Below are 25,405 nucleotides of genomic sequence, written 5' to 3'. Positions count from 1 at the left end.
CTCTTTGAACACGGTTTGTAGGGCGTGTTTGAGGTAAAAAGCAAAGACTGTGTGTAGAGTTTGACTGCAGGGGGCCAAAGTGTAGCTTCCTTTGCACAACGGACACCCTTAGACCCCTCTGATTTTGCATGCCGGGATTTGTCAGGAGAGCACCTACCATACAATAGTGAAAGCCACGCATTTCTCCTCCCCTAATTATTCACGGCCGGCCGGCCGTACTTTCACTTTCACGGCCGCCAGGCCTTGTCTCGCATTTCTCCTAAGAACACTCCTCGGCTTGTTTACAGTGTTTGTATTTAGTATATGTAGGCCCACGTGTGTTTTTAGCAAGGCTCCAGGTCTGCGAAAAGCCTACTGAAATATACCTCAGCCGTGTCTAAGCATACTCGTCTCTAGGTAACAAGCACTCGCCGCATTTGCTGTTCCTTCATGTAGCTTGACACTTATCTCCAAATCTAATTAGCAGAAATTATTTACTGACCCATCTTTTACGTTCACGTTTGTTTAATAGGACTGCCGTGTATTTCAGCCGCTTAAATGCAGTGACCCGTGTAAGAGCTTAATGCTTCTTTCGGTACTCTACGGTAGTGGTTTGTTATTCTTGATGTTTTATTTGTTACCAGCTTCAATAGGGCGAGAGTGTTATTCACCAGGTGTAGACATAAAAGTTCTCATCCCTGATTAGCGATTATCGAGTATATTTGGCAGCTCCATGTTACTACTAAAGGCTAAAAATAAACTTACATAAATTGAATTACAAACTTTTAATATAGTACCATTAAAAAATACTAAAAATCGTATGCAAGTATTAATAATTTACAAAATTTATAAGCCATTAGTAATTGTCACATCAATACATGTAAGACAGGGACAAAATAAACATGTAGCTTGACTAATGCTATAGGTATCACATTTGCTAATTTTAGAACTATTGCCATTTCAAATAACAAAATGAATACTTTAATTATTTTAAAAAAAAAAAAAAACAATTTTACAACACAAATAGCTCAAACTTTTCTAATGCGAGCTCTAAAGTATAGGGAGTATACTCCTGTCCCTTGGTGTTGAAAAAGAACTGGCTCTTGTAGGAGAGTAGGGTCTGCAATCCTATGATCACCCGGACTTTTTGCTTTTGTTTCACTGGTTTACGACTTTCTCGGGCTGTGGGCCTGCTAATCAGACCCACAGCCTAGCTGCTCTCTCACTAAATTGATGCGTGTACCTTAGGTGCATTACCCAATTGGAACTGGGCCACCTTGTCAGACCCTGTCACTCAGGGCATCGGTACCCAGGGCCTACCAGGGGCTGAAGCATGTATTATGCCACCTCTGGATGGCCATCTAAAACTGACACAACTGGCTGCACGACAGCTGGGGCAACGTAGCGTACTCGCTCGTTTCTTAAGGTATAGTATCCCTATATCTAAGCTCACAATGGACACCCGGGTTCCTATTAGTCACTCCTATGGCAGGCCTTGACAATCCTGAAGGCAGAGTGCATGGACCCGTGTGAATTGGGCTCTGGCACGAGCCGAGCCCGGTTGCAGCTTGCGGAACCAAGACCCAACGGCAACTTCGGTATAGCGTTATCAAGACATGTCGAGTAAGGTGTCATACGAATCGGGATGCTGCCCCCTCACCAATTCTGGCGACGAGGTTAGCATTCCGCCCTTCTAGAGGGACACGACATGTACGTAACTGTGAACCCCGGTTAAAGTTAACTAAAGCCTCAGCTCCACAAAATGGATGCTGCCACCACAGACACGAGTCTGACCTCCTGCTGCTGGGAGTCCTTCCAGCGAGGAGAGCTTGGACAAAGGGTTTCCTGTCCAGGGCGGTGTTCGCACCGTCCCAGACAGGGTTTGTGTATTCTGGGTAGGTAGGGCTTTGCGAGAAGGTGACTGCGGAGTGGCACCCCGGTGCTCACTACGCATCTGCCGGTCAGAACCAGTTCCAGGGGCGCGCAGCCCCTGACCTGGGGAAAGTCCGGCAGGGGAGAGGGGTGTAACTACCCCCCTTCTTGGTCCCACCCCTAGGGCAGGACCTAGTCATGTACCCACCCCTTTCTTTAGGATAAAGGCCGGAGCGGGGACCCTTCCAAATTAGATCTTTGAATCAAGAATACTTTCTACGAAAGGACTTCGAGACTCTTCTCAAGATTTCTCCCTTGTGGCTAAGGAGTAGTCACCCTGCATCAGCGGGCACCAACTAAGAACTCTGCGGTTTGCTGCAAGTCCTTCCTCAAGGATCCGACGGCCCAGCTCGACGAGAACCGGCTTCCCTGGCACCTCTGACCTCTACCCACGTCGTCAGCTCAGCTGAGATCTGTGGGTGCGACGAGACCTCGAGGGACCGGCCATCATCAAAACCTGCACGCTTTCTTAATCAGCACGACCATCGAAGCAATTCTCTGGCAAGTGCTCTGGGGTCCGAGAAGCCCCGACCCTGAGCAGCTCCAGCACCGAAGTGCAGTCTCCCAGCATCTCCACGATCTGCGTGGGGCCCTTCTGCTCGCTGCTCAGCACATTGTCTGGTCACTAGCCGCTGGCTTGTGCCCTTCTTTGACGACACCCGACAACCAACGCTGCTGGTCTGGTTGCTCCAGACTGGCCTTTGCTTCCTTCTTTGAGAGAAGCACCCCGGACCCTCCTGGTCCCCTCAAGACGCCATTTTAGGCCCACCACGTGGCCCTGAAATCTGCCAAGGCTTGTTGCCCCAATCCTGGGCCCAGCGACGCCGTCAGCATCAACCTTCGTGGGACAGCTCGCACCTCCATCCTGGTCGCCGACAACGCCTCCTGGTCCGTGAGACTGCAGAGCCTAGCGTCGGCCACTCACCTAGTCGAGGTGACGGCCATCCGGTGCCTTCCTGGTACCCTCCGACTACTGGCTAGTAGTACGAACTTGGTCCCCTCTGCTTTCAGGTATCAACGATCACTGATCCAGGCTTGGATCTCTACGAACTATTCATCACTGGTCGCCGGCCAGCAACTCCTTCTCTTCCGGCTCCTGGCTCATCAGCGAAGACCCCGACGCCTGTAAGACTTGTGCAGCCGCAGCCCTCGTGGCTAGGTAACTTCGGCATTCCGGTGCCTGCATAGCCTCCTTACTCTAGGGTCCCGAGTCCCTCGCTTCCGACTTGCCTTATCGGGTCCGCCCGAGACCATTAGAACTTTCCGTGCCCTCGGGCATTTGTTTTAATTGTGCACTTGAAGTATTTTCCTAAGAGTTTTGTTCTGTGCTTAGTACCCTGTCCTCATAAAGAGTCCAGGGCTGTTGTGATTCTAATAAATATACTGTTTATTTTCATAACACTTGTGTGGTGTCCTTTCACTGGGTGTTCAAGGGGTATGTGATGGTATAACAGCTGGCTTAACACGCCCTCTAGAGTTAAGCCCGAAGACTGCTCGTATCCACGCTACTAGGATAGCTGGTCTAAGGTTGACTTACAACCAATCACCATAAGGGTCGTTTGGACCGATGCATAGTGGTCGCTAGAATAGCGAACGCTGCATATCGGGCCAACTTCTCACAGCTCTATGGCTCCCTTTTCTAGCATGAATGTTACCGCTTGTTTTAACAGCGTGATGTGTTCTTTGGACATAGGACAGTGTTTGGGTGGTATGTTGGGTGGAGTAGAAGTGAGTTCCAGGCAATAACCATACTGGATAATTTGTCTCACCCACCTGTCTGTGGTAATTGCATTCCAGACTCGTAGGAATTGTGTTATTTTGCCTCCGACCGGTGTTGAGTGGTCTAGAGGGAGTGTGAGCAAGTCACTGTTTGGTGGCGGTGGAGGCTCTGGTGTTGTTGCCGCCACGTCCTCTGCCGTTAATATTGCCTCTATAACCTCTTCTGTTGGAGCCTTTATTAAATGGTGCTCTGGGTATTACTTTTGAATGTAGAGGAAGTTTATGATGTGTTGCCTCTACATGAGCCTCGAAAGGAGGAGCGGCGATAGTAACTTGTAGATTTTTGAAACTGAAGTGCTGCCATAGACTTAGCAGTATCTATCTTTTTTCATCTTCTCCAAGATGGTATCTACTGCAGGGCCAAACAAAGTCTTGGTTAACTGTCTGGTTGAGGATGGTGGACTGCACTTCATTCTTAAATCCGGAAATGCGTAGCCACACATGCCGGCGTAGTAATACGCTAGTGTTGATGGACCTAGCTGCTGTGTCATCTGAGTCAAGCGCACATTTAATGGAACCATTTGTTATGAATTTGCCTTCCTGTAGTAGGTCGTTAGCTTTAGATATAAATGGTTCTGGGAGGTGTTCTAGTAAACCTTCCAGCTGGTCATAATGTGCTCTATCGTATTGTGCTAATAGAGCCTGTGTGTTTGCAATTCTCCAAGTATTTGCTGCTTGGGATGCCACTCTTTTGCCTGAGGCTTCTAGTATCTTTGACTCTTTGTCAGGAGGGGGTGCATCTCCTGTTTGTGAATTAGCTCGCTTTCGATAGTTTCCTACCACTAATGAGTCTAAAGGCAACTGTGACTTAATATAAGAAGGGTCTGTAGGGGCTGCTTTATACTTTTTCTCAATTCTGGGAATGAGGACATGTGCTTTGGCTGGATCTTTAAATTGGTCTGGCGGGTGTTTTAGTACCCCTTTTAACAGTGTACGTACGCTTTTTTCTTAAGTTGGATAAGTGTCAAATAGGAAATCCTCTTCTATTGGGTCAGTGTGCATGTCTACATTATGATATTTAGCTGCCCTATCCACTAGTTGGTTAAAGACAATGGTGTCGTCAGTAGGCGATGGCTTTGTAGGATATGTAGAGGTGTCAGGGATGGGTTGTGGGTCGTATGTATCATAAGGATCATTTTGGTCATCCCATGTGTATGATCCTCAGGTTCTACAAAGTTATCTTGAGGATCGTCCCTTATGTTTTCTGTCTCATCATAATTTGAAGGAGAGTAAGGTACATAAGGCATGTTAGGAAAGAAAGTAGGAGGAGTGAAAGGCCTTGAGGGAGATGTTGGAAAGTCTTTCTTCTTTGGAGGAACAGGGGAAGTAGTGTCAGTGTCCAAAGGGCTCTTCTTCCTGTGGTAAACTGTTACCCGTGCTGTTTTAGGGTCTATATACAGTTTAGGTTGTTCTTCTTCCACTGGATCAGGGTGGAAAAGTTCTTCCTCAACTGTCCGTGGTTTTGGCGCCGATGATTTTGGCTTAGTCACTTGTTTATGAGTCTTTGGCTCGAGGGCCTTCGGCTGAAGCTTCTTTCGGCTCAACTGCTGTTTTCGGGTCGGCGACTCCCTTTTGTTCGACGTGTTTTGTTGGCTTTACTGCCTTTCTTGGTTCGGCGACCTTCTTTGGTTCGAAGACCTTTTTCGGATCGACCGTGTTTTTTGGCTCGATAACCTTTTTCGGATCGACTGGTGTTTTAGGTTCGATAACCTTCTTCGGGTCCACTGTTTTTTTCGTCAACTTAGCTGCCTTCTTCGGGTCACCAGGAATTTTATTGTGACCTGTTTTTTGGAGGTCGACACTTTTTCGGCTCGATGGCCTTTTTTGGGTCGACTATTCTTTTGGGATCGACAACCCTTTTTGTTTCGACGCTCTTTTTTGTATCGATGATTGTCTTCGGCTCGACAACCTTTTTCCGCTCGGCGGCCTTTCTGGGAAGAGTGTAGCTCGTTCCCGGGGTATCAGAAGGCTTGGGTTTGGTCTTCAGAGCCGAGCCGGAAGGTGGGGTCTCTGAAGGAGTTTGTCGATCTCGGCTAAGGCCTTTAGGCGATGCTTCGACCGGAGCCTTGTCTTGAGATGAAAGCGGGGTAAGGCGCTTGGTACACACGGTTTGCCTGTTGTGATCTCGTCATTGGAGTTCGACTGTTCCTCTACAGTGACAATTTCTAGGTCGGAGTCCGCTGCTTCTGGGAGGTCATGTTAGTCTTCGAAAATGTTCTCCAGTTCCGGTGCCTGCCGCTGCATCGCTTGTCCAGCGGCCCCTCTGTTCCGGATAGTTTTCTTCGACCGGAATGGAGCACAAGCTGGACAGTTTTCCTTGTTGTGCTCGGGAGAGAGGCACTTGTTGCATACTGTATGTTTATCAGTATGTGGGAACTTGGAGTGACATTGTGGGCACCTTTTAAATGGGGTCCTTTCCATCTGCAGCAGGCCCACGTGGCGTCGATGACCGGATCGAGATGAAAGTGTTATTGAGTAAAGGTTTACCGAACAAGAACAATACAGTCGAGGTAGAAATCCTTTTGGCCTTAGAAAGTTGAAAAGTTTCGGTTACGAAGTTGGAGTTGAGGAATAGCATCCAAACCCAATGGCGGAAAAAAATCTGAAGATGGAGAAGCTGCCCATGCGCACTTTAGTCCAGGGGAGGAGTCACCTATCTCGTGATACTTCGAAGACTCTTCCAGGACAACAAAGTGCAAATATCCGGACCCAACACTAGGCGGCGTATTATGCTAAGATGTGAATTCAGCAGCCCACATGCCTCGGACAGCTTATTTATGTACACGTTCCTTCCTTTCCAGAGTACCTTGTTACCGCATACAGATATGTTTTATTTCCAAAATATTTTGGACCAATAATGGCAAGCAGTTTCAGAAATACATTTGGGTTCGAACTCCTCTTTACAGACATAATTTAGGGAACGTAGGAGTACAAAACAAAAGCATTTATTTTCCAACTATTCACACAACAGGCAATACATCTACAGATAACACACCTATCTCTTCGCTTAAAAAACAACCCTAGGAGTGTGGGGAGTTACAAGAATACTATCTAAGAAATTTGTCAATCTTTGGCTGATACACTGATACAGACTGGGCTGGCCAGAGAATCAAAGAATCTGCAATTTGTGTTTTGTCGAACGTTCAAAGAGTAAATATTTCAGTGAGCCCCCTCCCCGTAGGAAAAAAAAATTGCTGGCCCGACCCGATGTTAGGTCCCAGGCCTCATGAATATAGGGGTACCGGACATGGAGAGATACACATGAGGATTCTTTCTAACTCCCCCCAAAACAATGCCTCTGTCAAAGGCACTTTGTATGCTAACCTATCACAGGACCCATGAGAAAAGGTCAGCTCCAATATTTAGTTCTTGCCTGAGCCAGCGCGCATGCGCTGCCCTGCTCTGCGAGGCTACTAGTAAGGACTTCCAACTCTGACCACACGCTTGTGCGTGTTTTTTTTCTTTGCTCACCCGCTATTAGCCTTTGCGTGCTTCTTTCTAAGAAAGACAGCAGACAATTGGCCAAAGGCGGTGCATGTCCCGCCTTCTCTCTCCCCTGGTCTAGGGAGCTCGGGATCGAGCAGTGACCTCGCACTGTGCCTGCTGCATTCCTTAAATTGTTTGCAGTGCGATCGCGCACCACTCACAGGCTTTTTTAAAAATTCCTTTTAACGAGCGAGCACCACTCCAGTGCTTGTTATTTTTTATAGATTAATAGATTTTATAGATTAAGCACTGCCGGAAGCATGCAAATGTCACAAATACAGGAACCGCAAATGAAGAAACTCACACAAACGCTAGGATAAACGTTGTCAGCTAGACTGCCATACGTGGTTTCAGCTGACACTCCGGATAACTACTGGCGTCCCCTTTCATGGTCACCGTCACATTTTACACGCAGTACCTGCTTCACCAAATACTTTTCTCGCTTCCCTTTTCCTGGCGTCACTCCATGTACCAGCCTCTCCTTTGACTACCTGCAGGCTGTTACAATCTGCGTGAGCCGGTTACACAAATTCCTGCTCCAGTTCCCCCAGGCCACTATTACAGCCTGCATCAGCCTGTTCCTCATATCAGCACTTCCGCCCTCTCTGTCCCGTGCATCAGCTACCACAACACCAAATGTTCCCAGTACCTAAATGTTTCATTGATATTACTGGGGGGTTTCGAAAAATTCAGTTGACTAATTTTGGCAGTTTCCAAATCTAATAACAACTAAGTGTTTGCAATCAGGAGTCTCATTATTTTCGGTGTGTAAATCCGAATGGAGCCAAGTCTGCATCTTGACATTAAATGCAATTGAAACTAGAACTTCCTCGCATGTGTTGCTTGAGAAGTACAACTGCCGTGCATTCAAAAAGGAACAGATGCAGGCCCACTGGAATTCAGTGGCAGGGTTGACCAAATTATGTAAGACAAGACAAGACAAAGTGGCATAATGCACATTTTGTGATAATAGGTTTTCATTATTTTGTCACTTTTACACTTGTTAACACTATCTGGGAGTGGGTTGCAAGTCACTGGTACAAGTTTAACACCTATTTATAGCAATAGGCAACAAAAGGGACCAGTCAACATTTTCAAAGGGCCTTCCACTGTGCCGCTATGTCTTTTAGTAACTTTTGAACCGTTTGACCTAGAAACACATTTTTAATTCTTCCGAAACTATGCGAAAAGTGCGGCAACCACACAATCCATTAATTCTAGTGTCTATGAATTTATTTTAAGCTGCAATACATGCAAGAATGTACATCTGTTTCCAAGTGCTCGCAACTTTGGAGCACATGAAAATGAATGTTGAGGAAATGGAAGTAACTTGCTCAAGACCACACAATGCGATGAAGTATGCATGGGATTAAAACCTAAACCCCCATATAAACTGCTGTCAACTCAATCATTGAACAAAATCAACTACAAAAAAAAACTACACTTTTCTTCTTGGTTCTGAAGATAAACTTTCTACAATTCCAAAATCTTCAGGACACTACAGTGCCCAGGAGCATTATAACTCAGCAGCAGCAGTTGTGTAGGTGCCTACTGTGAAAACTGCTACAAGTGAGGAATGTTCTTGTGGTGGATGGGCCGAGGAACTCTCAACTCATCTAGTCATTAAGACAGCCCACTGTCTTCAAGCCTAGGTGGGATTTTAACAGGATACTTTTCTGTTCAGTGACAGTCAAACGGAAATGTATATTACACAGCTGATTTGACACACGATCACACCTGTTCTACGAGAACGCCAATTTCTAACTTAATAAATATGTCTTCTGTGCAGTGCCGGCCTTTGCTTGGATAGCACCCGCGGCAAAACCATTAGTGGCGGCGTTCGTGATCCCCCCTCCCTCTGCCCCCACCTACCCTTTATACAAAGTGTGGTATAGCTCATATTACTTAATAGAAATTAGAACAGCTGCTGCACTATTCTTTTTCTGCCAGACAAAGCTGTGTCTGGTATGTGATGACTGATAATGACTTACATTAGCTGTTGCTATCCTAACTGCTGATGCCCTTAAGCTCCTCACTGAGCTAAGAACACTCACCTCTTCCCTGGCTATGACGCATAACTACATACTGCCCCCCTCCAAGTGGAGTGTAGCTGCAGGCACATAAAGGGCGAGGCTGCTGAACGTGACTGAAAAGCAAGGTCTACTTACTTCAAATTTGCTGCCATTTTCCTCATTTCCGTCCCCCTCTTTCGCCTCGCTCCTGCTGTGCTCTTTGGGTACCTGTTTGTATTCACGGATTAGTGACGTCAAGCTGATATCACAGCAGTGACAGCCCAGAGTCGCTGGATGCTCTGAATCGGAAAACAAGTATTGGCATAGCCAATATGTCTCGCTTTTGGGACCTTATAAGTATTTAGTTATGCGGCACAATATCCTTGGAGCAACAACATCAACTGTTGCATGGCTAAACACTTATAAGATCCCAAAGGAAAGACCTATTGGCAATGCCAATGCTTGTTTTTAATTACAGTGAACAAGATGCTATTCCAAGCAAACCACTACATGGCAGCATAACATCTTGCAAATTTAGAATAGTCTCAAAATTCAAGAACATCACATTTTCTTACTTGGCACACCATCAAAAATGATACTATCTGTTGAGAACCTTATTGTTCTTTACTTGTGGATCAGAAGAACATGCTGAAAAATACAATTGCTAAATGGGACTTCTTTAAAGTTCCGCTTTTATAGATTCCACATTTATTGAAAAAGCACAAAACAGGGAAGGTTGCTGCAGAACTAAATTTTTTGCAACATTAACAGTATTAACTTTGGCAAATTACAACCAGATAAATTAAAAGCTCTAGAAGTGAGGAAAGGTAGCTATAAAGACAAATTAAAGTCCATGAGTGTGGAGAGTACAAAACACTACAAGCCAAAGATGCTTTGTTACCAAATGTAAACAAATATTTATTTGAGTAACTTTCTCATTGAACAGAGGATACATTCATGTCACAAACTCTACCAGAAACAGGAATATTCTCAAGACTGTTTAACAGAGCGTTTGTCTGACAGAATATATTTCTTTATTAGAAGCGAGGCTCACAAAACTAAAACAAGTAAACACAATCAAGACAGAAACAGCTAGTATACCCCAAGTACAAGATATTTTAAAGAAAACATTTGAACATTTATATTTAAATATAAAACTCTTCCTACACAAGGACAGGTTATAAGCAAAATCAAAAACAATTACAAAATTAACATTTCTTTGCAAAGAAAAAGGAGTGTATAGTCTTTCATAGTGTGTATTCTGTAGATGGAAAGGAAATGTATGCCAGAGGAAGGGCAAAGGGTGAAGCTAAAACTCACTAAAGGGCCCAACTGATATGCTGCGAATGAATGACATTTGCCAATAACGAGGCATCAGAATTAATGTCACAACAGTCCAGTGGGCTGATGCTACAGGCATTGAAGTTTGACTTACGGTCACATTTCTTATCTTCAATCAATTATTAAGTGTGTAGCCCAGAATATGCCAAGTGTGGCATTTTCCCCCTCAGATTCTAATTCACTGTAAAACGTGGGGAAGTGGCACGATGACTGACTGACCAAGCGAGTAATATTAGTGTCAAGAATAATCATTTGATCTGAGTGATCGAATGAGTTTGAACCGTGAAGGAATATAAGGAATGTGGTTACTGGTTGGAACATGGACAACGCAAACAAGGGAAAATGGAGCACAGATTGGGTTGCAACATGACAGGAGAACAAGGAGCAAATTTTGCCACTCAATATTAGAGCTAGTATGATCGACAATGAGTTTATAACCCCTCCTCTAATACCAGCACATAACAACGAAATGCTCAACTTCTGAACCTCTCCCACCGGTCAGTGAAATGAGAGAAACTTAACAGATACAAGATATCCAGGAGTCGAATCAGGCACAATCTCCAGAACTAGTATTTCCAGTACCTGAACGATGAGTGCTCCCCATGGACTGGTGCTGTGAGGGTAGGAGCTGGAGCCTGAATGTAGGGGGACTGCACCGAACTCTGAGAATTCTTCCGGATCAGCTTTCCCGTATTAGGGTCATATATACGAACCTCTGGACCAGGTGCAATCTTCGGATGAATTGGAGTTGGATGAAAGAGAGCAGTTTGGAATGCACTCCAGGCATCAGGAAAGGTGGCAGGACTTATGGACCTGTGAGTAAATGAACAAGGAATAACATTTCAGGAGAATGGTTACAAAGGTGAACCTGAATGCTCCGAGCAAATTAATGGTAGAACATTTCACATAGAATACTGCTATAAGGTTGCCACTGAGGATATAAGCTTTTTTGAAGTAGCATAAAAAAAAGACTAGGTTCAAGTTGATGGAATACACGTGAAAGACAACAGCCTATTCTATGTCAGGACCGGAGGTGGGGATTATACTGATCTTTCTTCTTTATTTACTTTCAGCAGACTTCAACTTTAACATAAACTACCTTTCTCAGAATATACAGGGAAAAAGACTAAAAACAGAGTTCAACCAATCATAGTTCATGTCCTACCATAATAGCACACGTCCTCTAAACCACTTCTTCCTCCTTTCCTGCTTCCAAACAGATGTCCTTTTTACATCTCATCGATATGATACATGTTTGGTATGCTTGCTTAAGGTTGAGAAGGTCGTTTTTTACCCCTATAGGTCCCTGTCGCAAAAACACACATCAGTGCTTCATTCGCAGCCCAAAAATGATTTTAAAACAAATAGGGCCGCAAAAGTGTGGTGAGGCACGTTCCCCCACTAGAGGGTGCACCTTCTGATGAGACTCGCTTGACACGTCTCGCTGCTCAGCAGAAGGCGCACACTACTTGTGTCAGTAAGAAAGGCGTTACTTACCTGTAACTGCAGTTATCCAGTATTGGTGTCTTTCATAGATTCACATGCCTGAATCATTCCCCGTCGTCGAGACGGGAGTCTCCGGTACATAGAAAAGTAATGTCCTATAGACATATATACAGAGAAAAATATATTTGTTTACATTTGGTACAAGTAGCCTATCTATGTCCTTTTGTAAAAAGGACCAAACTCCAGAAGGTGGCCAATCAGCTATCACCTCCCTCTAGAACCTTCCTGTCAGGAGCCTCAGTCTCTCAGATTTTCGTACGCACCAAGCTAGGTAGGCGTAATACTGTTAGAGAAATAAGTGAGTCCTTCCAGGGGAGGCAGGAGGGTTGCATGTGAATCTATGAAAGACACCAATACTGGATAACTGCAGTTACAGGTAAGTAACGCATTTCTTATCCAGTATTATGGGTGTTTTTCATAGATTGACATGCCTGAATCAGAGTAGCAAGCAATACAATATGCACATTTCTGATGGAACAGCATATACCAGTCTTTAGATAATACATATCATGCGACTATGAGCCATCAATAAATAACAAGAAATAAGTAAATAAATGTGCTTACCAGCGAAGGATGGCGGGAAGGAGGAAGGCTCACCTCATTGGAATAGATGGCGAAGCACAGCCTGGCCCACTGCTGCATCCTGCATCAGTTCCGTATCCAGGCAATAGTGCCTGGTGAAGGTATGCAGCGACTTCCATGTCGCCGCTCTGCAAATGTCCAGTATTGGCACCCCAGCGAACAGTGCAGCCGATGTGGACACAGCTCTTGTAGAATGAGCTCTTACTTTTGAGTGCAATGGCCGTACGGCTCTGTCGTGGCAAAAGGCAATTGCCGAAGATATCCATCTTGAAATACTTTGTTTGGAAAGCGGCATGCCTTTCCTTGGCCTACTAAAAGCGATGAATAGCTGATTTGTTGTTCTGAACTGTTTTGTTTTGGCAAGGTAAAATTTAAGGGGGAAAGGATCACTTGTCCTGCATAACTTTGGGTATGCCGTAACTGTTCTGAGTAGTCCCAATAAAAAACCCTCATGCACGTGCTGGTAAATTTAGCGGTGTTTAGGCGGTATATCTTGTTTCGCCGCCGTCCCTCACACGTGTGTGCATAATCATAGGGTTAGTTTTTTATGTAACCTCCATCCAGGAGGCATTACCCATTGTTAAAAACAGTAGTGATCAGTGATAGTGATTGGGGCGTGGAAAAGTGTAAAAATAAAATTGTCTCTCTCATCCAGAAAAATTTATTTTATTAGTTCTGTTTTGGAGGCAAAAATTAAAAAATGTGGTCGGTGAACTAGAGTGATTATGACTCGTTCACACTCAATTAGTGGTATAGGTCGACATGTTTCAGCCCTTATATCGCCAGGTAGGTCATATGGGCTTTCATCAGGACCACAGTGCAAAATAGAGACCTCTCACGTCTCTATTAGTGAAAAAGAAAAGAGTTCTAATGGAACATGGGATGGGACTCGCGTCTAAGCATACCCATCCCACTCGGGGTGACAAATGCAAAACCAACAGTTGATGGACAGAATGCAGAACAATGTCATACACTCACCCCAGTGCAGAGATCTGGGCCTAAATCCATCGTTTTTTTGCACTCCACATGCTCAGACGTTAGTTCCATGCTCTCCACACCACTGGAGTCAAGCTATCCTGGCTGAAGACGGCTGATAGCCAGAAACCGGTCCTAGGATGCTTGATTCCGGTCCAGGAAAGACATGGATTGGAAGTTCGGGCTGGACTGTTCCCATGAGGCACAGGGTCAAGGCAGATTTGAATATGGCCATGTCTGAACTGGGGTGGTGTGGAGTGCAAAAAAACGATGGATTTAGGCCCAGATCTCTGTACTGGGGTGAATGTATGACATTGTTCTACATTCTGTCCATCAACTGTTGGTTTTGCTTTTGGGCTATGCAATAAAGCCATGGAACTTGTCCCTCTTGAAACCCAAATAACAGTTCATCAAACACCTGTCTACAATGAAGTAACAAGTGATCAAGTGGTTCCAGCAATTTCAACACATCCAGATGCAATCCCAACAATTGACAGAACTGCCTCTGGATATCTGGATATTTCATTAACTTTGATACGTTTTCCGAGGATCCCAGGGAACCTGAAACAACGCCACCAAAAAGTACTTTCAAAGAACAAGCAACAGACCTTTTTCATCACCTGGAAAAGACTTATTTGGTTTCACCATGGATTGAACTTTGGATTGTGTTGGGTGTGCTTTTTCTTCTACTTTGGTTGACTCTGGTAATAACACAGGGAATGCTGATAAATGGAAGTTATGTCAAAATGGACACAGCAAGTAAGAACATCAACTTACTACTCAAGCCACACAAATCATCTCATCGTGAACAAAGAGACTTGTCATCAGTGAACATCACAGCCGTTCCTATACCTGGGGGTATAGCTTGGGACAGAACTGACTGACATGTTTGGCCCGTCGGAGCTGTTGAGGATTCCACACCAATTCAAGATTTCATTAAGTAACTTTGTTTCATCTAGTACCTTTTCTGATGATTGAGACTTCGAGACTGTTAATAATATGATGTCAGACTTAGAAATGTCTGCAGTATTCACAAATCATGAATATTTAGAAGGTTCATCAGACTATGAACAAATGTATTGTTCTAATCATCATTATGGCCATCATTTCTTGCACAAATCTGTAAATTCTAGAAATGTATTAATGTATAACCAATGGGAACATTGTCCTACTCCACCAAAGGGTAGTTCAAAAACTTTTGTCAATAGGTTTCCGTACTTTTCAGGGTTCAATGTATCAAATGCTGAATCATTTTACTTTAAAAATGTGAACAAAACAGGAATGAAAAGTATGTTGACAAATACAAAACAGATGTATTCTGCCGCTTTTTATGCCCAACTGTCTGGACTAGGTTTCGACTTTTGGAAAGACAACATTGAGACAAAAACTGTCTGGGGTACAAACGATTGGCAAGTGCAGGGGGTAGAAGCTATGTTTAGAGCCTGCATCATCCCTGACCAAATTATGTTTTTGAATGACACTGTCCAACGGGACGTCTTGCCTTGGGTTAGCCAAGATAAAAGACCTGAACAATCCATCCATACCTACACCTACACCCTTTAGTAATAGCACTTCAGAGGGGGAGGTCAACGTACATACTATTTGGCACCACAACAGAACAGATCCAGATTGGAAAAAATGGTTGATCTGGCCCACAGACACAAACAACTGTCAAGACAGATTCCTGAACAAAACACAGGGTTTCAAATTCAATAAGCCAGACCCAAGATATGATCAAAGACAGCATCCTGGAATAGTAACATACAGTGTAGGGAAGCTGGCCTTGATTGGCTACATAGATCTTCACTTAAGAATGTAAAGTAACATTTATCTTTGCATAAAGATGACTCAGTTTCTTTGGTCCTAGCAACAATTCCCGAAGATCAGAGTCATAAATGTTTTATATATGCCGGTATCTATGCTGCTTTTAATCAAGCATGGAAGTTTACACAAGCAGAGACTGCAGACAAAATACATGAAATTGATCGTATTAATTTAGAGAAAACTCTCTCTGTAGTTGACAATGGGTTAACAACTCTGTTGCCCAGGATATATTCATTGGACAGCATAGTGTCTTCTGCCATAGACATTATGGAACAGGACTTGGTCATGTTGCAACATGGTCAGTCGCAATTACGTTCGGTCATGCTATTAGAATGGACGTTGCAAAACCTTAGTTCAGACTATGTGCCTTGGCGTTTAATCAATACTACGTGACATTTTTCAGAATTCAATCTCACTGATAAACAGATCAAACTGACACAGAGGGGAGCAGACTATACGGTGCTGAGCACTGAAAAACTGGAAAGATTGCCATTTACAGTCACTGAAAAGCCAGCTACTGAATGGATTATACATGGAACAATCACTCTGCTGGTTACAATTTTCCATTTTCGGTATTGCCTAAAACACATACCAGCAGGCACATAGGAAAGGCTGGGTAAAGAATACATCAAGACATCCTGGGAATTACCGTACACACATAGATGTTGGAGTGGGGGATGTGAAGTGTTTCTTAGCGGGAAAAACTGTGAAAACACACTAAGCGGTTCTCTCCTTTGTAAGGGCATAAACTTAAACGGGGCCTGCAATGGTTCCTCTAACAACTTATCCTGCCACCTGCAAGGTTCACCAGCTGCAATGATTGATCCAATTTTTGGACAGCTCTCCAATTGGAGTTACCTCATGTTAAATGATCACGGCTGCTGTGGCATGTTGCCAGGCATACCATATCTAGTAAGTGTGTCAGCCAGGGACACTTGCTGTATGCAAGTATTGTTTCCTAAAACTAAGGCAGACAGGGAGTCGTCGTTATGGCCTTCACTGAACATCTCTTCTATACAAACTGATACTTTAAGCAGAATGAAAGCCATTCTTTTGCAAAAAACTGTGCCACTGACCTCGGCCAAAGAGACCCATGATCTGCAAGTCGCAAGGACTTCTGCAGAGATACATTCCCTCCTAACTAAAAACTGCCCTATACATTTCTCAGAAATGTTAAGTCGTATCTTAAACATGTCCGATACGAGCAGTATTGTACATCTATTTAAGAACGTATGTTCCGGACTGTTAGCGCCTTTTCAAGCAGTCCTAGGAATATTTCCAAAAGTTGTGCACTCTGTGTTTGGCGGACTGCCTCTCCTTTTGGGACTCGTTGCAGGGAGATTATTTTTGCCCTTACTACTATGATATGGCAAGCCAAATCACCAGCACCACTCCAAGCACCATAGCGAGAGCTCTATTGGAGATGAGATGAAGTGTCGCGAGAGCATTGTCCAAATTTTGGGATTCACTTGTTTACGAGAATTAAATACCACATGGTTTCTGTCACTCAGACCAATCTGGCAAGATGGCATCTTACCTGTTCTACGCTGCCTGCTATGCAGAGAAGAATGCATGCTAGACATCTGTTTAACACTCCCATCAGTCATGCCAAAGGATGTAGATACTTTGCTGAACCCGGTAATGGCCCATGCGCAGTGTTGTCCCCAGCGGCTACCAATTCTGATGACGGCATTCACTGAGATCTCACAGATGCAAAATGCTGATGCTGAGGAACGAGAGGAAACTTCAGGCACACATGTAACATCCGATTCGAACATTGCTAATGCGACCAATGCTGAAGGCGATGTTTCACATCTATGTTCGGTTAATCTTCTAAACGAGGTAATCCAACTGTCACCTACAATGATAGATGACTTTTTTTTACAGACTTAAAAGATTTCATGTTTGCTCCAAGCGCTAACACGGACTTGAGTTGGCACACAGTGTTCTGAGAGACTTTGAATTTGACCTTCATTTTTTTTTTTTAAAACAAAGCACTTTTTCCTCAGATTAACCTTTTTCCCAATTTGTCCACATACAAACAGTTTTGTGTAATCTGACATGAAATGGTTTCGGCCTTTTTTCTTCTGCATTTACGAGCCATTTCATAAATGTATATTTTCAGGATTCATTCATTTAGCATTCAAATTGTGAATCTATGCTTCGAATGAAACATTGCTTTAATGCAAACAGCACCAATGCATCTTTTTTGTGTACAACCATTTATTTCTCCAGCATTACCGCTAGCAACACACTCAACCAAACTCCGATCCGAGGTTCAGGTAACCAATGTTAGCAACCCAAAAGTGAATGTATCTAAGCAATTGCCTACAAAATCTGTACCAGCTCATAAAGATGAGGGTCAAAGAAATGAAGGCTCATAAATCTAATCAACAGGGGATCCACACAACAGAGAAACATCAGGGGTTTTTATAGATCTTCCACCAGATGCCTGACCGTATGTAGTAGTGTTAACAGGGGTACCGGAAATAGGCAATAACTATCAGGAAACCTTTTAGTCACTGAGGAATAAAGTAACTCATTGGCTGAATGAAAACAGGCCGTTACCTAACCATATAAGAAGCAAAATTCTAATGGTGCGAAGGGTGCCATGGATAGGCCCCTCATATAAATCCATCCCAGGTGATTGTATTGCTGTTACATTTGAAGAGCCAAACACGGTACACCTCATATGCAAATGGAACACCTATGGTGGGAATTCATCTATTGAAGCTAGACCACTCACTTTCTTCTATCCCCCACAGACGCATTCTAATTATGAAGGGAGCTGGTCAATGGCTAGACACTATTTTCGGGGAGGGCCAGGAGATGGCAGGCAGGGCAACCACAGTTGGTGGAATGGGGCTCCAACTTACAACAGGTTTAGTTGTCTAGAAGGAGTAGACTGACTCACCCCAAAGGTAGGCTGCACATTTAGCTTCAATGGTACACCCTCTACACCTTGCACTGTGCCTATGATGATTACATTTAACCCAGAAGAAAGTAATCCAGAAGAAAGTATAGAAATGACTACGGGGGGGGGGGGAAGCTGCCAACTGTTTAGGTATTGATGCAGTCCCTAAGTTCCCACAAGATGAGAGATGCCTGGTAGTACCAGCTGAACAGGGAGTGAGGGGACATGCCTTACAAAGGGAGGTGTATGAAGCATGTAGATTGTCCCAAGATGTGTTGACTCTTCCGGTGCCACCACTACCGGATGTAGTCATTTCAAATGTAGGACTTTCTAGTAGCAGTAACAACTCGCCACTGACGTTAATTTCGTGGAACATAGCGGGAGTAACTAAGAATCTAAGGGATCCCGAGTGTGCGGAGTATATCGATTCCAGTGACCTCTGCCTATTACAGGAATCATGGGCAATTGGTACACCACATGGGGTTGGTTATAAATCATATGGCATTGGAGCAGTTCCTTCAGTTAGGGGTAGGCCCTCTGGGGGCCTAATTAATTGTGTCAAGGTAACCCTGAAGATTAGGATAGAAGTTATGGATACTAGCTCGCTAGACATCTTGACCCTTAAAATTAAAACTGTGGATGGGAGAGTGTGTTATTTAATTAATGTCTATAACAGATTCTGTATCAATTTTCCGATTCATGCCCTTATTTAGGTACAATTTGCATTGCTCTTACATAGGCATAGAAATCCAGTCCGTATTTAGGCTGGCCCATGCTACCCAAATACAGGCATGGCTACTTCTATCCGATCATCTACGTCACAACGATTTCTTGGAAAACAAAACCCTAGCCTGGATATGGATTTCTCCAAGAAACTCATTGTTATGCATGAACAACTATTCCTTAGGGGTTCATCCATGACGTTCATATGCCCGACTTTCCGTCAAAGCTGGCACTCCTAAACACCTTCAAGGTATAAACATACCTTCACATGCTATAGCAAATCACGGTGTGGTTCGGTGCCGTTCGACTACCTACTTGCCCGACGCAGCTCGCTACAGCAAGTGCCGAAGGAAGCCGACTCTCCAGCTGACGCACTGACAAGGAAGCTGTCATCCTCCTGCCGAGAATCCAGCTCCAGTGTTTCTGACTCCCCTTGCGGGGTGTTGGGAAATCGAGCCCGAAACAGCGATACCAACCTCTTTCATTCTAAAGGTATGGAGCTGATTGGAACCTAGAGAAACCTTTGGCAATTCTTGGCAGAACTAAACCTTATGCTAAGCAGCACCTACTTCTTCCCTGGTACTAGACCTAGGTTAGGTACATTGGGGTAGGCATATTTTAGAAGCACCATTTAAGTATTTTAGCCTGTTTTATTTATGTATGCATTTTTACATGTCATAGCAACAGACCATGCTATTACAGTATTATTTTATATTACTGTACGCATTATACTTTGCATTTTGTCTAACCATTGTAGTAGTTCACCTCTCTTGAAAGAAGACTGTTCATTAAATCCCTCTTATTGAAACGCCCAACTCTCTATTTCTGTGCAACTCTGTAGAAACGAAGCATGCACGATTAACGTAGTGAAACAGTTATCTATTGTTTCCACGACTCTGAAGATGTTTGTTCTAGTCCTAGGGAAGGAATATGCTACTTACCAGTATGCATCTGTTCTTGGCATGTAGGGCTGCTGACATTCATATCTGTGCATAGATCGCCGCCTAGTGTTGGGTCCGGATGATTGCACATTGTTGTCCTGGAAGAGTCTTCCAAGTATCACGAGATAGGTGGCTCCTCCTTCGGACTACAGTGCGCATGGGCATCCTCAGATTGTTTTCGCCATTGTGGCAGAGATGGAGTATAGTACAGTAAGAGATGTCCATACAAAGAGTGAATGCTGCAGCTGCAACAGGCACCGGGGAGGTGGGTGGGCGATATGAACGTCAGCAGCCCTACATGCCAAGAACAGATGCATACTGGTAAGTAGCATATTCCGTTCGAGGCATGTGGGCTGCTGAATTCATATCAGTGCATAGAATGTATAGCAGTATCTCCCTTAGCAGTGGCTACCCGTGTCAGCTGCAGCAGTCTGAAAAAGAGTTTTGAGAACAGCCTGTCCTACAGCAGCTTGCTGTTTTGAATGTACATCTACACAATAGTATTTTGTAAATGTATGTGTTGTTGACCATGTCGCTGCTTTACAATTTTCGTGTGAAGGAATATTTCCCAGGAAAGCCATGGATGCCCCTAGCTTGTGTGTGGAATACGCCCTAGGGGGAACTGTTAAGGTGCGTTTGGCTTTTAAATAACATATCTGGATGCATTTAACGATCCATCTGGCTATACCTGATTTTGAAATGGGATTGCCTTTGTGTTGGGGTGCGAAAGCAACAAACAACTGTTTTATTTTTCGAAATGCCTTAGTTCTGTCTATATAGTATAGCAGAGCTTTTTTGACATCTAGAGTATGCAAGGCCCTTTCAGCTACTGTGTGTGGATTCTGAAAGAACACTGGCAGTTCAATGGTTTGATTTAATCGGAAATGGAATACCACCTTTGGCATGAATTTAGGGTTTGTTCTGAGAACTAACCTATTTGCATGTATTTGGATGAATGGCTCTTGAATAGTTAGGGCTTGAAGCTCGCTAACTCTTCGAAGCGAAGTAATTGCAGTAAGGAAAGCCACCTTCCAAGTAAGAAATTGTATTTCGCATGAGTGTAGTGGTTCAAAAGGTGGTCCCATAAGTCTGGTTAGAACAATGTTTAGATTGCAGACTGGTGACGGTGGGTGTCTTGGAGGAATTACGCATTTGAGTCCCTCCATAAACGCTTTAATTGCTGGCACCCTAAAAAGTGAAAGGTGTTGCCTGTTTTGAAGATATGCTGCTAACGCAGCTAAATGTATCCTGATGGATGAATAGGCTAAATTGCAGCGTTGGAGGTGCAATAGATAGCAGATGATGTTTTGAGTAGAAGCATCAAGTGGGTTTATATCATTGTTTCTGTAGTAAATGACGAAACGTTTCCACTTAGCTGCATAACATGCCCTGGTAGTGGGTTTTCTTGCTTCCTTGATAATGTTCATACAGTCTGGAGGCAAGTTCAGGTATCCAAACTCTAGGATCTCAGGAGCCAGATCGCCAGGTTCAGCTGTTGCGGATCTGGATGTTGGATTTCTTTATGGCTTTGAGTTAGTAGATTGGGTGCGAGTCTTAGTCGTTGATGAGGTACCACTGACAGTTCTAGGAACGTTGTGTACCATGGTTGCCTCGCCCATGTGGGGGCAACTAGGATTAACGTTAGTGAGTGTTGGCGTAGTTTGCGTGCCACTAGCGGTATTAATGGAGCTGGGGGAAAAGAGTAAGTAAATTTGCCTGACCAGTTCATCCATATCGCATTGCCTTGCGACTGTGGATGTGGGAACCTGGCGGCAAAGTACTGGCATTTTGCGTTTTCGCTTGTGGCAAACAGGTCTATCTCCGGGTGTCCCCACTTCGGGAAGAATGGTTGGAGCACTTTGGGGTGAATCTCCCATTCGTGCATTTGTTGACTGTGCCTGCTGAGCAGGTCGGCTACTTGATTGTCCTTGCCTGGGAGGTGCTCTGCCATAAGAAACATGTTCCTTTGAATGGCCCACTTCCACATTGCTTGAGCTAGGTGCGACAGCTGTGGGGAGTGTGTTCCTCCCTGTTTCTGAATGTAATACATAGCTGTCATGTTGTCTGTCCGGATCAACACGGTTTTGTTGCATAAGTGTGTCTTGAATGCTTTTAGAGCTAGAAAGATGGGCATCAGCTCCAGAAGGTTGATGTGCATCTTCTTTTGTTGTACAGTCCAGAGTCCCTGTACTGTGTAGTGTAGGGCATGGGCTCCCCATCCTAGTAGGGATGCGTCCGCGGTTAACACTATTTGTGGGACAGGCTCTTGGAACAGTCGTCCCTTGCAAAGGTTTTGTGGATTCCACCAATGCAGAGAGTTGTATGCTCGACTGGTCACCAACACTAGGTCGTTCAATTGCCCTTAAGCCTGTTTCCACTGCCTTGCTAGGCACTCTTGGAGAGGACGCATGTGTAGTCTGGCATGATGGACTATGAATATGCACGAGGCCATCATGCCTATTAGTTGCATGAACACTCGAGCTGGTATTGAGTGTTGGGGCCTGAATTTTTGGATCAGTGCCTGCATGCTGTTGATACGTGCTGCATTGGGGAATGCTTTTGCTGCCAGTGTATCTATAGTTGCTCCCAGGTATTGTTGTACATGGGAGGGTTGCAGATGTGACTTTGGGTAGTTTAGCGAGAAGCCTAAACTGTGCAGGAGATGGATGGTTTTTGACATGTGGTTGGCACACTGCCGGGTCGATGGCGCTTTGTAGTTCCGTAGTTTGAGGGTCTGAGGTTCGGTGGTTCCGAACTCGTTCAATAAAGGTCGTCGGAAATAGACGATTTTGGTATCAGCGGACCGCAAATCACAAGTGCGGTGTGTACGAGTGTTTTCGTCTTAATTGATCAATGAGAACACTACGTATTCAGGGATTTCGTTTGAACCCTCGGGTTCCATTTTGTGAACGTCAGCCATTTTGTGTGGTTGCCCTCACATAGGCCGATGACTACGGCTGAGCGAGTCCTTGGGACACGAACACCTTAGCTGACTTCTGAGTGACCTGGCCGAACTGACTCCCTTGCCCGAGGCTGACCTCGCTGAGCCGGTTCCTTGTTAAGCAGCTGGTTAGATAAAGATCAAAGAGCAGGACATTGCCGAATTTACAGTACACTGGACTCACCCTTCTATCTCACTTCTCATCTGTTTCTGCTCCTTCCTTTACGTCATAATCACTAATTTGGGTAAAGGTTTTATGATGGGTTTGTCCGGCCTGATCCGACAGGATATTGGAATGTGCTTGGTCATTTCTGGTGGGCTGGACAACGGAAAATGGGATTGTCGTCATGCGCTACTTTTGAAATGTCACACTGTGATTGGTTAGTTTGTGTGTAACTAATGCTACTTTGGAATGTAATTTTTGGCATAAAAGACCATGCTCCGCTCATTGAAATTGTGCAGTCTCTAGCGAACCACCCGTGTTGTGCTTCGTAGATCTCTGTTCTTGGTTGCAGCCAATAAACGTTGGTCTTTGACGTCATCGAGAAGTGTCCCGTGTCTCTGTTTGCCGAGGCAGGGGAATCCGAAGACTTTGAGCGTTTTCCCTGGCGCTGCTGGGTTCTAAAACCCGGTTCTTCAGTTTGTATTAGCCAATCGTCCAGATATGGGTACACATGGATGTGTTGCCTTCTGAGATGTGCCGCCACTGTAGCTAGACATTTGGTGAAGACGCGTGGAGCTGTTGTGACAACAAATGGTAGTACTTTGAACTGGTAGTGCTGTCCTTGTATGGTGAACCCGAGATACTTTCTGTGAGCAGGATGTATTGGTATATGAAAGTATGCGTCTTTGAGGTCCAGAGTTGCTAGGAAGTCTCCCTTGCGGAGCAATGGTAAGACTTGCTGGAGAGCGAGCATATGAAAATGCTCCAACAAAATGTACAGGTTGAGGGGCCTGAGGTCCAATATTGGTCTGAGAGACCCGTCCTTCTTTGGAATTAGGAAGTATAGGGAGTATAATCCTGTTCCCTGATGTTGTAGTGGGACTGGTTCTATGGCCCCCTTTTGCAGCATACTGATGAATTCTTGCTGCAGTAGTGTTATATGTTCCTGTGACATTGGACGGTGCACGGGTGGTATGTTCGGTGGGGTTGAGGTGAGTTCTAGGCAATAGCCATGTTGGATAATTTGCCTGACCCACTTGTCTGTTGTGATATTTAACCAGATTGGCAGAAATTGCTGCAGTCTTCCCCCGATTGGTGTTATATGGTCTGGGGGTAGTACCAAGAAGTCACTGTTTGGTGTTAGTGGAGGATCTATTTGCATTTCCACCGCGACCACTTCCTTTGGTGTTATTGCCTCTGTATCCATCCCTGTTAGTGTTTTTGCCGTATGTGGATTGTGTGTTACTTTTGTAGCTGGAGGATTGCTGTGATGTATTACTTCACGCTCCTCTATAATTGGAGAGACGAAAGGAGCCCCGGGTTGTTGGGACTGGAGAGCTCCCATGGATTTTGCAGTTTCTGCATCCTTTTTCCTTTTGGACCAAATAAAAAGTCTGGGTTTATGGGCTGATTAAGAATTGTGGATTGAACCTCATTCTTAAAGCCTGATATGCGGAGCCATGCGTGTCGTCTGAGCAGCACGCTTGTATTTATAGATCTGGCCGCTGTATCTGCCGCGTCTAGGGCACATTTAATTGAGGCATTGGTGATTAGCTTTCCCTCCTGTATACGTTCATCTGCCTGCTGTTTGTAAGGGTCAGGTAAGTGTTGGAGAATTTCTTCTAAGCTGTCATAGTGTGCCCTGTCATATCTGGCCAGCAAGGCCTGTGTATTGGCAATTCTCCATGAGTTTGCTGCTTGGGCAGCTACTCTTTTGCCTGATGCCTCAATTATTTTTGACTCTTTGTCTGGAGGAGCTGCTTCTCCGGTAGTTTGGGAATTAGCTTGTTTACGTGCGCTGGATACCACAAGGGAGTCTAGGGGTAGCTGACCCTTGATGTATGTAGGATCTATGGGTGGAGCCCTATATTTCTTTTCAATTCTAGGGTTTATGACCCGTGCCCTAGCAGTGTCCTTAAAAATGTCATGTGCGTGTTTTAAGACGCCTTTCAACATGGGGAGTGTTTTTACATGTCTCTCAGATGTTGTTAGTGTGTCAAAGAGAAAGTCCTCTTCAATAGCAGCAGAGTGCATATCTACGTTATGGTAGGTAGCAGCTCTATCAAGTAAAGAATTAAAGGCCACAGTATCTTCTGTGGGTGATGGCTTAGTTGGGTAAAGTTCAGGTTCTGTAATGGGCAGAGCCCCTTTATTGTCTGGTTCTCCTCCTGCACCCCATGGCTGTAGGTTAGAGACTCAAGTTGGGTTTTGTGGATAACCAAACCCTACATCTGCATCCTGATCTTCATCTGGGTTGTAGTCAGGTGATGTTGGGGCATATGGCGTAGTCATATCTGGATTGATAGG

The 25,405-nt window shown here is 44.6% G+C and overlaps 1 protein-coding gene across 1 annotated transcript in view; it reads right to left on the bottom strand.

The window, feature by feature from the left end:
- Positions 1-25,405, bottom strand: part of CTDP1 (CTD phosphatase 1) — a 936,891-nt gene that overhangs the window by 525,329 nt on the left and 386,157 nt on the right. The window contains exon 10 of the mRNA XM_086965522.1: positions 11,112-11,342. Within this exon, the coding sequence (XP_086821648.1) occupies positions 11,112-11,342 (231 nt within the window). The remainder of the gene's footprint in view (positions 1-11,111; positions 11,343-25,405) is intronic.

Source organism: Lissotriton vulgaris, chromosome 4_1 (genome assembly GCF_964263255.1).
Source record: "Lissotriton vulgaris chromosome 4_1, aLisVul1.2, whole genome shotgun sequence".
In the NCBI taxonomy this organism is placed as follows: domain Eukaryota; kingdom Metazoa; phylum Chordata; class Amphibia; order Caudata; family Salamandridae; genus Lissotriton; species Lissotriton vulgaris.
This window is presented reverse-complemented; position numbering and strand designations above follow the sequence as displayed.